This window comes from Rhincodon typus, chromosome 13 (assembly GCF_021869965.1).
Source record: "Rhincodon typus isolate 14 chromosome 13, sRhiTyp1.1, whole genome shotgun sequence".
Classification (NCBI taxonomy): domain Eukaryota; kingdom Metazoa; phylum Chordata; class Chondrichthyes; order Orectolobiformes; family Rhincodontidae; genus Rhincodon; species Rhincodon typus.
In genome coordinates this window covers 62,136,371-62,149,851 of record NC_063344.1, presented here as the reverse complement: position 1 = coordinate 62,149,851, position 13,481 = coordinate 62,136,371, and the positions used below count along the sequence as shown (strand labels likewise).

The following is a 13,481-nucleotide window of genomic DNA, read 5'->3' as shown; positions in this document are numbered from 1 at the left end:
AACACAGCAGGCCAAGCAGCATCAGAGAAGCAGGAAGGCTGACGTTTCGGGCCTAGACCCTTCATCAGAAGGGTCTGATGCTGCTTGGCCTGCTGTGTTCATCCAGCTCTACACCTTGTTATCTCAGTAAATATTTGGATCTTTTTCATACTCACCTCTCCCAAGGCCTTTAGAGAGATTTGTCATAGTAGGTTGATAGTATTACAGGTTTGACAGTTCAGTAGTTTAAACTTGATTAAAGTGATCACCTACCTGAACAGACAACAAATTATCCTCATTTATAAAAATCCTGTAAGTGTAGACACAGTTTTCATATCTGGAAAAGAGGACAATAAAGAAAATGAAATAATTAAATCCAGTTGAAGTTGATCCTTTTCAATGATTTTTGATCACCCTCCCTTGTTCTCCCAAATCTATCTCCACCAAAAAAAGCAAGGTGAAAGGCACAACATCAGCAAATCTTTGTTCCATTTTTGAAACAAACTTCTCCATCGCCTCTGTGAACAAAACTGCTCAACATGCAACAAGAACTTATATTTATACAGTATCCTTAATAGAGTGAAACATCTCACAGAGATTCACAGCAGCAATTACCAAACAAAATTTAGCATCAAGTCACCTCAGAAGATATTCGGTCAAATGCTTGCTAAATAAGCAGGAATTAAGGAGTGCTTTAAAGGTACAGTGAAGTGGACAGGCAAACACGTTTAGAGAGGGAATTTCCAAGCTTAGCGCTTAGGCAGACATTGGTCCAAATCAGGTATGCTAAAATGGTTCAGAATTGGAACAGCAGTGATCTATGCAATATCAACATATCCTCTCCTGCTTGGAGCATTTGCTTTTTTATCTGTTTTGTTTCAGTGTTCCAGATATTTTGAATTCTCTAGGATAAAGACTAAGTGAAGGAGTGCTGCATTGCTGGAGGTGATAACATGCAGCTGAAATGCTTTGTGATAAAGAATGAACTTGCATTTATAGATATTTTCTACTTAACCTGTTCAGAGATTTTATTACACACTACTGGAACAGATGAGACAGGAACCCTGGCCATGAGGTAAGGACACTACCACTGTAACTTAAAATCCTGATAGAACTTACAACCTTAGCCAGCCAAAATTATCTTACAGTGAAGTACTTTAAATGGTGGGCACTGACTACCATGTTCTTGCCATTCTGTCAGTTTGTTCCAAGTAAAATGTGTTAATGACCCAACTTTCTGTTTAAATGATGTTAGTTAAGGGATAAGTCAAGAAATTTTGGAATAGTGCCTCTAATCTTCTCTGGATGGCACAGCAGGATCTTTCATGTCTGCCCAAGTGGGCAAATGGAACCTTAATTTTAATTTAATTTAAACAGCACTCCTTCTAAACTGTTGTTACTTCACATCTTTTGGTTTTAAAACTACTTTGGAAAATTTGGAAAGATTCCATTGAAGCAAACAGCCAAAGAGAACAATTATAGTAATCATTAACATTCCAAACTGTAACAATGGTACATTTATTAATCAGAACAATGAAGAAATTCTGAAGGGATCCCAATCTCAAACTGGATTATTTAAGAGCACAGCAACCAAGTCCTTCTACAAGATTCATGAAGGTTATGTACATAAACTATTAGGATGGCAAATATTATGTTAGCCTTTACTGCACTCTAAGTAATGAAACCTTGCTACAATTACTATATTGGGCTTTGTTGTGAAACCACATAAAGGCCACTGGTGGGACATTTTGGTCACTGTACATAAGGAAGATAAATATATGGCCTTGGAGAGATTGCAATTAAGATTTTTTAGATTGGTGTGATGAGAGGTTTAGCAGAATGAGAAGTAATATCGTTGAAAGTATTAAATTCTTAGAGGCCTTTACCAGTAACAGGAGGAAAGTGGGAAAGAGGTATAATTGTAAAACTTCAGCATCACCTTAGTGAATGGCAAAGTTGATTCAGGGGCTATGTGACTTACTCCTATGGGTAATGTACTTAAATATATGTAACAACACATTGAGCTATCTCCACCTTAAAGCAGTGTTACTAATAAGACTAGATTAAATTAGAGAATATTCTGTTGCGGCTGGAAGCCCCAAGGTATGGAAACAGGCCATTAAGTCCACAAAATTCCTCAGAAGAGTATCCGACTCAGACCGGCCCCATCCCATCCCATCCCTGTAACCCTGCATTTTATTGTGTGGATTTAACTGTAGGAGACAGTCTTTTTTTAAAAAAGAAACTGACTGTGGTGTTATCAGGGAATTTCATTCCCCCTCAGTTTCATTCCTGTTCTTATATACCTAAATGGCCTTCAGTCTCTCACACCAGCCTAGCCATCAGGGTTGAAACCTGAGCAAAATCCATCAACACTAATCATTGACAATGTAACATTGCTACCACCTTCATAGTTTGCACTGTTAAGGTCATTGCCCAATTGTTACATCACTTAAAGAGATTTGGTTACTGTGGAGATTCTGTCTTGCAGTGGTGACAAAAACATCTGCTCCTGAGTGTTGTCATTTAGCACAGACAAGGATTAATGGTACCTAATCCCAAAGATTTATCTGACTCCCTTTCTAGGGCATCAAGGGCAAAACTACTCAGTTCCAATAAAATTCAGGGGCTTAGTAAATCAGCAGCCTGCTGTACTCCAGGATTCTTTATTGCTGAAGCCAACAGAAAAGAAAGTGGAGCCCATTTTGAAGCAGGCTGATGATTTATGATCACCCATATGTCTAAAATACATGGGTGTGCAAACGTGTGTATATGTTTTATGTAAAAATCAGAAAGAGGTAGCCACTTGATTCATTCTTGCACTGGTTCATTGGTAGAGCTGTCAAGTTAATCCCACTCCCCACTCCTTCTCTCAAGTCTTTTCAAGTACTTTTCCAATTCTCTTTCAAATGCAAATCTTGCATCCGCTTCTACCACTCTTTAAAGGAATTACACTCCAGATCCTATCAACTGGCTATGAAGAAAATGGTTCCTCCTGCTGCTTCTGCTAATCACCTTAAATCTGTTTCTTCTGGTTATCCTTTTGTCACTTGATAGAAGTTTTATTCTCTGTCAAAACTGTTTATGATTTTGACTACCTCTATCAAATTACCTCCTAGCCTCCTTTGTTGTAAAACAGAACAATCCCAGCTTTTCCAGTCTCTGCACAGAATTCAAGTCACTGATCTCTGGTATTATTCTAGTAAATCTTCCTCTCTCAAGTCTTGCTATCTTCCTGAAAGCATGCAGTCGAGAGCTTTAAAAAAAATACTCTAGCAGTGGCATGTGAGATTAAGGTGTGATATCATTCATTTTAAGAGTTTGGATTTTGAACTAGTGGCATGTGGGTTTTGGCCTGTGTGTATGAGGTAGTTATTAACCAGCTTTCTGAAGCCAGGATTTTAAACCAGCATATCATGTGAGAAGGTGAGTAGGTCCTCCTGGAGTAATAACATGAGTATGTATTATGAGAGTTTTACGATTGGAGAAAGCAAACGTTGAAAGGCATTAGCCTGCTTTTGGTTCACAAGAATCAATAACTGATTGTTTTGCGTGGGAAAAGCCATGGATTGGAAAGGTTTTTGTTGCAATTCCCGGAAAACTTGGCTGGGTTCAGATGCAAGACAAAGGAGTTACTTCAGACCAGTAAAGCAAGAAGTTACCTTAGGAAGAGTTTTAGTTTGACAAATTACAATCCAAAACTGTTTGGTTGGAAACGTGAAGGGGTTATTTGAAGCAAAGAAAATTTAACGTCAAAATGTATGAAAAATAAAGGAAAAGACGGCCAAACACTCAAGACTGAGAATTAAGAAAAAAAACAATTAAGTTAAATCTATAGATGTGATGGAGTAGACAACTCTCTCTGGTATTTGAGAAGTGTAAAGTGGTAAATAAAAACTGTAAGAACTGCGGATGCTGTAAATCAGGAACAAAAACGGAAGTTGCTGGAAAAGCTCAGCAGGTCTGGCAGCATCTGTGAAGAAAAAAAAAAATCAGAGTTATTATTGTTTCAGATCCAGTGACCCTTCCATGGAACAGCTACGAGGAAGGGTCACCGGACCTAAAACATTAACTCTGATTGTTTCTTCACAGATGCCGCCAAACCCGCTTAGCTTTTCCAGCAACTTCTGTTTTTGTTAAAGCAAAGTGGTTTTCGGAATAGATAGGGTTGTATTTTGCCATGCGTTTCGAAATCTTTTAAATTGTGTTGTATATAAATAGTTGGGTCTGTTCTATTTTATCTTCATTTCTTTTGCATAATTAACTTGCGTTTTATTGTAAAAACACAATCTGCAGCATAGCATGCTTATGCTTCAGTGAAAGACTACCATGTTACATGAACAAAAAAAAAAAAACAAATCATGATATATCAAGCCAGATATCAGTCTTGGATCTGACTTGACCAGTAGTAACATCAGCTGGGACCATAACACCTAACCAGTGTTTTACAGCACTGGTACAGTATACAGCATACAGCATAACTTAAAGCCATTGGTATTTATTGCCTCTATTTATAAAGCCAAATATCCAAAATGCTTTTCTAAACATCCCTCTATACTGGCCCTTCAACTTTTGTATATGTATGTACAGTTCTAGATCTCTTACTGCACTTCCTTTAAAATTAAAAATAATTTATATCGCTGTTCTATATTTTCATATATGTATGAGCATTAACTTTCATCTTCCTTATAACTATACATTTCACCTCACTGTTGACTGTATTTCTGAGTTTTGTGTCAACTGCAAACTTTGAAGTTATGTCCTGTATACCCAAATCCTGATTATTATGGCCTGATTACTACAGATTAAAAGGAGCAGTGTGTATACCTATTTGTACACATGTATGTGTGTTGCGTTTAAGTATATGTGAGTGCATATAATGCATGCACACAGGTTTTTTTATTCTTGTGTGGTCTTCTGGTCACAGGCTCCTGAAAATACTTCTCTTAAGTGCAGGTTCAGTTTAACTTTTCTTCCTCTTTTCTGTGTTAAGTCTGGTGGCTCAGTGGTTAGCGCTGCTGCCTCACAGCACCAGGAACCCATGTTCAATTCCAGCTTCAGGGGGCTGTCTGTGTGGAGTTTCTTTTGGGTGTTCTGGTTTCCTCCTACAGTCCAAAGATGTACAGGTTGGATAGATTGGCCATGTGAAATGCAGGGTTACAGGGTAGGGTAGGGGGTGAGTCTGCGTGGGATGCTCTTTGGAAGATTGGTGTGGACTTGTTGGGCCAAATAGCCTGTTTCCACACTGCAAGGATTCTATGATTCTGAAGTATTTTCATTCTTCTTTTTCTTTGAAGATGTGCGGCTTTCAGCAATTCTAAAGTAGCCAGTCAACAAAATGATTAAATCTGCATGAAATCCAATAGTGAAGCAACTGAGTGGACATCTACTGATCAAGATTGATGCATAAAGACAATCATGAAACATCTTACATTAAGTAACTGTACCAGAGATTGGCTAGTGTGGAGTTGTAAAAATTTTATGCTGATGCAAATATACAATGCTGACGTATCTATTCTGTGTTCACCTGACATTCATCTGCTTTGCGAACTGACTGATGGAATGGTCCAAAAGTAGCTTAATCGTACATTTCTACAGTCCTGTGGGAGTATGCAAAAATCAAGAACGGGGTTTGGGGTGTGGAAAACAAGCTCTTACCAAGAAAATTAAACTTTTCTCAAGGTTCTGCAAGGAAATTTAAGTAAACATTTAATCCTTTTTGGGTTTCTTCTGACTTCAATCTATGTCTTGACTATTTTGACCTGACAGGAAACTCACTGCTCAGATCATCTCGTAAAAGTGGAAATCTAGTGGCATCATCCAGATCTATCATATGTAAAGTAAGGAAAGATCCCATTGGTTTTAGGCAGGTTGCCTTTCCACTTGTTCACAATATCAGGTGAGCTCCTGGCATTTCTAGGCAGGAGGAGTGATCTGGGGAATTTTAGTTCCAATTCTTGCAGTTATACAGGCTTGATATTAGCCTCTGGGAATACATATACGTCTTTATATCAGGCTTTGAATGAGCAACTTTTCTGTCTCCCATTGTTTTGCTTTTATTAAAGATGTCTCAGTTCATATTAGCTCTTACTCATGGTTAATCAATGGAGTGTAGGAGGTTGAGAGGTGAAATCATGAGGGATATAGACAGACAGGGTTAATAGTTGGTGTCTTTTTCCTGGATTGGGATTTTAAGACTAGCGGGCACATGAGGGGCCCAAATTCATTACACAGAGGATGGTTCTTCTGAGGAATGAACTTCCTGAGGAAGTGGTGGATGTGGGCACAATTACAAAGTAAAAAAATACATTTGGATAAGTACATGGATAGGAAATGTTTGGAGAGATATGGGCTAGGAGCAAGCAGGTGGGACTGGTTTAGTTTGGGATTATGTTTGGCATGAACTGATTGGACTAAAGTGTCTGTTTCCATGCTGTATGACTCTATGATTCTGTGTCTGAGATACAATATTGTGGGTTCAAGTTTCACACGACTCCAGAATGCAATCAAGGACAATGCTCCCAGTGTAGTATTCAGGGAGTGCTGCACTGTCAGAGGTGAGATGAGAAATTAAATCAAGGCCCCATCTTCCCTCTCTTTAGTGTAAGCGATCAGTTGCGAGGTCAATATATCGACCAGGATCTCCTTAGTGTTTTGGCCACACTTCATCCTTCAATTAACATTATTAAAAACAGTGAATCTGATAATTATCACAATGTTGTTTATACAAGCGTGCTATATGCAAATTATCTGTTGCATTTCCAATATTACAAAACAGTAATTACTTGATACTTAAAGAAAAAGTACTTGATCGGCAGAAGTGTTTTCTCATCTGGGAGTAATGAAAGGCACCATAAGAATACATTTTTCATTCCGCATAAAAATGTTTCATCCTATCAGAGAGGTACAGGAGAATAAAGAGAACAAATTAAGCAGGAAAGCCAGAATACAATTTAGGGAAATGCAGCAGGGTCAGCAATAATCTTTTAATAAATTTATCTCAAAATATCTGGGCAGCGTGGTGGCTCAGTGGTTAGCACCACTGGTCACAGTACCAGGGACCCGGGTTCAATTCCACCCTTGATGACTGTCTGCATGGAGGTTGCACATTCTCGTGTCTGCATGGCTTTACTCCAGTTTCCTTCAAAACAGATGCGCATGTTAGGAGGACTGGCCATGCTAAATTACCCATAGTATCCTGGAATGTGCAGATTAGCATTGGTAACTGCAGGGTTACAGGAATAGAGTGAAGGGGTGGGTCTGGGTGGGATGCTCTTCGGAGAGTCAGTGTGGACTCAATGGGCCGAGTGGCCTGCTTCTGCATTGTAGTGATTCTAACACTCAATGCTGTCTGCCTTTTATTAAACTTAATATGTGGGGAGGAGTAGGTAAAGATAAATGAGATTCTAATCATGACTGAATAAAATTGAAGCTTTTAGGGATTATTTTAATTTTGGGTGATGGTGTAAAAAGGAATGATATTGAACTCACCCCCAGCCAATTAGGAAAGGAATTAGCTCAATCCGAAGACCAGCATGGCAATCGTAGTACAATTATCCCAATTGAACCCATTCTTTGCAATTGAAGGCATATCAACCATTCTGTTACACAATGTAGCACTCTTCATTCTTTAAGCTCCAATTTCAAAGAGCAGATAGTTTAAGAGTGGACATCTCCAATCCCTTAACCTCTTTCATTTCAGATTCCCAAAAGCCGGAATGCTGCCCAGTCAGTGCAGGGGGAAAAAAAAAGCAGTGATGACAGGGAAACACCATTTTGCAATTCCAACAGTTGCAGCTACCATCTCAGACACTGCACATTTTAGAGGCTTGGGTAGAAGAGGGATCAGCACATCATGACATTAGGGACAAGTGCACAGGAGCCAGGGCAAGGAGATAAGAAGATAAAGAGATAAAGAAAAGCAGAGTTGCCAGATTACTGGAGGGCAAGGTCACACGCTAGTTTTGCTGGACGAACTCAGGTATAAAATAGATTTCATCAATCCCCAAGCTGCAGATGACTCTAGTTTTCACCAGGATGTTACCTGGGATGGAGCATTTGAGCTACAAAGAGAGGCCGAATCAGCTCGGATTGTTTTCTTTGGAGCAAAGAAGTTTGAGGGGTCCTGATAGAGGTATATAAATTATAAGGGGCACAGACAGGGTGGATAGAAAGCCATTTCTTCCTTTAGTTGAAGGGTCAAGAGCAAGGGGGCACATTTTTAAAGTGAAAGGCAGGGTTTACAGGTGATTTGTGAAAAATGTATTTCACCCAGAATGTGGTGGGGACCTGGAATGCACTGCCTGGGAGGGTAGTTTGGTGGTAACCTCTCAACCTTTAAAAAGGACTTGGATGAGCTCTTGAAGTGTCATAACATTTAAGCCTAGGCTTCTAATGCAGGAAAGTGTAGATAGTAATGTGATTTTGGTGTAACAAACTCAAGGGACCAAAAAGCCTATTCTGTACTGTATGATTCTATGACTGTGTACCTGGAGTTGAAACTCTCTGGGTGTAGACAGACTTATGAAGCATTGTGCTGCAAGTTACTTATACATTCAGCTGCAGCCTAGAATGCATACAAGTTTAAGACCCAGAATCGCCTTGACAGCTATTGACAATGTGATCCTTGCACTACTTTAATGTTGCAGTTGTGCCTGTAGCAGTGGCAGATTTTAGCCACAACCTCTGTCATGAAGCCTATGTATCTCAATCATTGGTCCCTATCAAAATGGGGCCAAGGGAGATGCTCCCTAAGAGATCCTGGAGTTATGGCTTCCTGCTCTAAAAAGCCTCCTCCAAACCTACAGTCTTCCCTCTTTAAGAAGCTAGCATGGCCTCATTCTTCTAGCCAGTCTCAACTCAGGGGAATGCCCAGTAAGCACTGTCTGTACGGCAGCAACTTACTTCAACAAAATGCTTTGAGGGTCAATTTTTAAGTACTTCAGCAGCAAACAGATCATTCACCACTGTCCAATTAAACATGAGGCAAGTACCATCAGGAGAAATAATCCAGTAACAACTGCAAGCAGTTTATGATCCCTGAAAATAGATTCAGTACAATTTACAGTCATATTTAGCTGAACAAAGCCTTTGCTGGCATGTGGCATTTGAAAATATACTGTACTGACAGATTTTCACCCTGGTTGATGCCATAATCCACTTGCCCTGTATTCTGTCCATAAGCATTTGATGGGCACGTGCCAACTTCCTTACCAAGATGGCATTCAGATAGATACAAGAACACCCAAATCCCTCTGAACATCAATATTTACTATGTGTATGTCTTTTAAAATATATTCTGCCTTGTATTCTTATGAACGAATGGAATGAGCTCACTTTCTCCATTGCGTTATTGTTGGGGGAACCTAAAGGAACTGATTTTGCAGGGGTGGGGCTGATGGAGGTTGCACATGATCTCTTTCAAAGGACATACCATTACAGGATAGAAAGAAATTCACTGTTCAATCCTGAAAAGCAAATTGCCTTCATCATTGGGAATCCAGTGTGATGAACAAATTGACTAATGGCATTAAATAAAATCTGCAAGAATGAAAATAATTAACTTCATTGCATCATCTTATAAATAGAAAGATTTAAGGGCACCTCAAAGTGACTGACGTTTAGCAGAGGTGGTCAAATAGATTGTTGAAGGGATATGTTTTGAGAATGGTTTAAACTGAGATGAAAGGTATTGGGTCTTGACCATCAACCATAAAAATGTTATACGAGTTAAAAAAAAACTCTTGTCTACTTCATCCTCAGTTATAAATATTGTCACAAATCCCCTAATCCCAAGTAATTCAACATGTCCCTCGAATTTCATATTAAAGGTTGAAAATGTATTTTTTGTTTGGATGGATGCGTGCAGTTTGTCCAAACTGCCAGAATATTTTTGAATCAAAACGGATGCCACTGAATGATGTGAGGCACAAAGTGAAAAGAGGAAGTGAAAGTTTGATCTGCAAGTTTATAATCACCCAACTGCTATGAATCAGTAGATTAATATTGAATAAAAAGCCCTGGGGAAATTCAACATTTTCCAGCCTCTCGTGAACACAATTGTTTTCAGATCCATTTACTCAAGTCACTGTAATTTCTCAGAAAAGCTCCCTATGGCTAAGGCATGAATTCCACAGACATTTACCTCAAAACATACTGTTGTTTTTCCCCTCACTAACAAATGAAGGTTTCACAAAACAAGCCCTGTACTCAAGGGTGTTAGACCTTGAACCCACTTTGCTATTGAGTGGCATGATCCAACTCATGCCTTTGGTTGCCCTTGTGATAAGTTCCTCATTTCTCCATTGCTGCTACACAGGCTTGTACTCCCTCAAGAATAAAAAAAAAGTGAGTTAGGATGTTGAAGGTGACTAAAGAATCTGACAGGGTAGAGACAAGCATCTGTTCTCTCTGGCATCTGAATCCTGAAGGGATCCAAACCTGAAAGTTAGAGTCGGGTTAGAGGTGACAAAAGGAACATTTCTTCACAAAAAGGCTAGTGGGAAATCTCAAATTCTCTCCCCACCACCACCACGCTCCCCCCCACCAACCCCACCCACTATTAAAAAAGGTTGAGAATTTGAAAACTGAAGTTACTCCCATTTTTATTGAATGAAGACAGAGTGTTCACAGTCCAAGTGTAGTCTAAGTAATGTACTGTACAAGTTTAAAATAATTTCTGATGTTTATGACTATCCCTTTGTAAATGCAACCCAGTTACTTATTTATGACCTTATTAATTTGTGTCTCTAATTAGAGACTTATCCATCTGTACCATAAGAATTTCTTTCACTTTTCTATCCCATTTATATGCTTATGTTAAGTATTTAACCTTTTGAATATAAACAGCTCTGCTCAGATCACACCTGAGAGTGCTGTATTATCCCATTCCAATCACCTTATTTAAGGAAGGATATAAATGCATCTGATGTACTTTAGAGAAGTTTTACCAGACTAACACCTGGTTGTCTTATCAGGCCTGGCTTGTGTCTGCTGAGTTTAGAAGTATATGAGGCAACTTGATTGAAACAAAGATCTAAGGGGTCTTGACAGTGCAGATATGGAAAGAATGTTCCCTCTTTTAGGAGAATCTAGAACTAGGGATCATTGATTAATGATGGGTGATCACCCTTTCTAAAGCAAAGAGCGGGAGCGGGAGCTGGAGCAAGCGATCCAAAGCAGCCAGCGGTGAAAGCTGGAGCAGGCTGCCTGGGAGATGTGCAGCGAGAGTGGGAGCAGGCAGCCTGAGACAGTCGGCGGTGACAGTGGGAACAGGCAGCATCGGAGACGTGTGGTGAGAGTGGGAGCAGGCAGCCCCAATGCGGTGAGAGTGGGAGCAGACAGTCCGAGGTGGTGATGAGAGTGAAGTCAAGCCTTGTGAGAAATGTGAGCCCAGGACTGTGATGCTGAATTATTAACTGTGTTTCTTTGGTAGGACTGTAATGTTTAACTTCTTGGCTGGCTTTCTTTGTATTAAGACTCTGTGCCTAGGTACATTTGTACCTAAGATGGCACCGTAAGTGGCAGCTTGTAAACTTTTCACTGTACTGATGCTGGTGAGTATATGTGGCCATTAAAGCTAATTCTAATTAGAGTTTTAAAACAGGCAACTTTTATTTTACAGGGAGCAGTTAGCCTTTAGAAATCGCTCCCTGAGAAGACTACGGAAGCAAAGTCCTGAATATTTTTAAGGCAGAGGTAGATACATCCTTGTTAAGCAAGGGGTTTAAAAAGCAGCAGGCAGAAATGCAGATTTGAGGATCCAATTAAGGTCAGCCCTAATTGTATTGAAATAACAGCAGTTTTGAAGGGCCGAATGAACTCCTCCTACATCTTATTCAGATGTTTCATTCTCCTGTCGAAACACAATACCACACAGTTGGCTGTGACGAATTGAAATTAATTTGCCAATTGCATAAATGCCCATCTTGCAAGTGCAGATGATTTCCTAATCAACCTGTTTAGAGATATTATTACACACCTCTAAAGCAGTTGGGGCTTGATCCCAGGCCTCCTCATCCAGTGTTAGGGACCCTACAAACGTGCTTTGTGCAAGTGTTTTCATCTGGTACAGTCATTAGAAAGTGGTGGGTTCATTCTGGAACAAACTATCAATTATTCACCAACACTGTAAAAGTGAAGGACATGGTGAAGGTCGAAGTTGCTGGAACTATTTCCAGTAAAAGCCTGAGTGGGACTGAAGGTGTAATCTATGGGAGTAGACAGAAGAGAAAGCATGGGAAAGTGTTTACTGGAATGTTATGACCAGTGATAGAGGCAAGTCTTAAAAATGTAATCACTGACCACTGAAATAAATAATAGATTTTCTGTCTCAATTGACCTACATATTCGGGGCAGCATCTCAGCATGGAAAGAAAAAGTTGCAGTGATTAAATCCAGCTCCAGTTTAACTCTGATACAGGAAGAAGGAGCGTGTCGCATTTTATCACAGATATCTCAATCAATTTCTCTGCACGGAAACACGCTAAAGTCGGATCAGTGCAACTACTGTTTTAAGGGAAGCCCATCTTCTGTCACGGGCTGTAACGCGCAAGAGTCAGGGAGTTACCCCCCCTCCCCAAAAAATGTGAAAAGGAGAGAAAGGCCAACGGGAGCCCCCCCCGCCAAGGCACAAGTCAACAGGTTGCGAACTGCAGCAATGCATTTAACCATTTCCTTGCCGTTTGCAGTTTGAAGCTGCAGACAGGTCCGAGGGAAGCGGTCAGATGAATCACTTGCAGGACCGAGCCTGAAGTCTGGGCTGAGAATGAGCACTCGAATACTAGGTGATAGTTAAAGGTAGGGATAAGTCATCACGAAACCCAGCGGACAGGCAATAACACCGCATTGACAAGACTGAGCTCGGTGTACTGTACATGTACAGTAACGCCTTCACGTAGGAAGCAAACAGGTGAATAGAGCAGCCCATCCTTTATAAAGATATTGGTCCTGTGTGGCAGCCAGGCTGGGAGAATGTCCCCTTGCTTCTAGCCAGGCTATAACCTTCAGTGAAAGCCACCCCGCCCCTCCTGACTTACAGCAAGCACAAGGCTAACGCTCCTTCGCAGGACTCGCTGTGCCGGACCAGGAAGCTGCCGTCCTGAACCGCCTTAGCGAGTAGGCTCTCGGCCATGGGCCGGGAGATGTCCTCATGGTACCAGCGATCGTTCATCTTTCCTGCCGACTCCTTATTCCATCCAAACCTCGGCTGCCGCTTCAAACAGACGAACCCAGCGTCAGCTCGCCCACAGCCAGCCTTTCCTGGCCGTGACGAAGCCAGACTCAACTTCACTTCCTCAAAGCGCGATCTGACATAAAGAAAACCACACGTGTTTCAGTTTATTACCAGTGCATTAGTACCTCCCATTCACTCCTCCCCTATTAACACCCTCAAACCATTCACTCACTCCTCCCTCAGTAACACCACACCCCCACAGCCCATTCACTCCTCCCTTTTTAACACCCTCCAAACCATTCATTCACTCCTCCATCAGTAACTCCCC

General features: G+C 40.6%; 1 protein-coding gene across 1 annotated transcript in view; it reads right to left on the bottom strand.

Annotated features, from left to right (window-relative positions):
• The window catches only part of inpp5d (inositol polyphosphate-5-phosphatase D), an 89,966-nt gene extending 76,656 nt beyond the window's left edge, over positions 1-13,310 (bottom strand). Inside the window, exons 1-2 of the mRNA XM_048604130.1 lie at positions 13,017-13,310; positions 253-316 (exon numbers count right to left, since the gene is read on the bottom strand). Of these exons, the coding sequence (XP_048460087.1) occupies positions 253-316; positions 13,017-13,150 (198 nt within the window). The 5' untranslated portion in view covers positions 13,151-13,310. The remainder of the gene's footprint in view (positions 1-252; positions 317-13,016) is intronic.
• Positions 13,311-13,481: the final 171 nt, after the last annotated feature.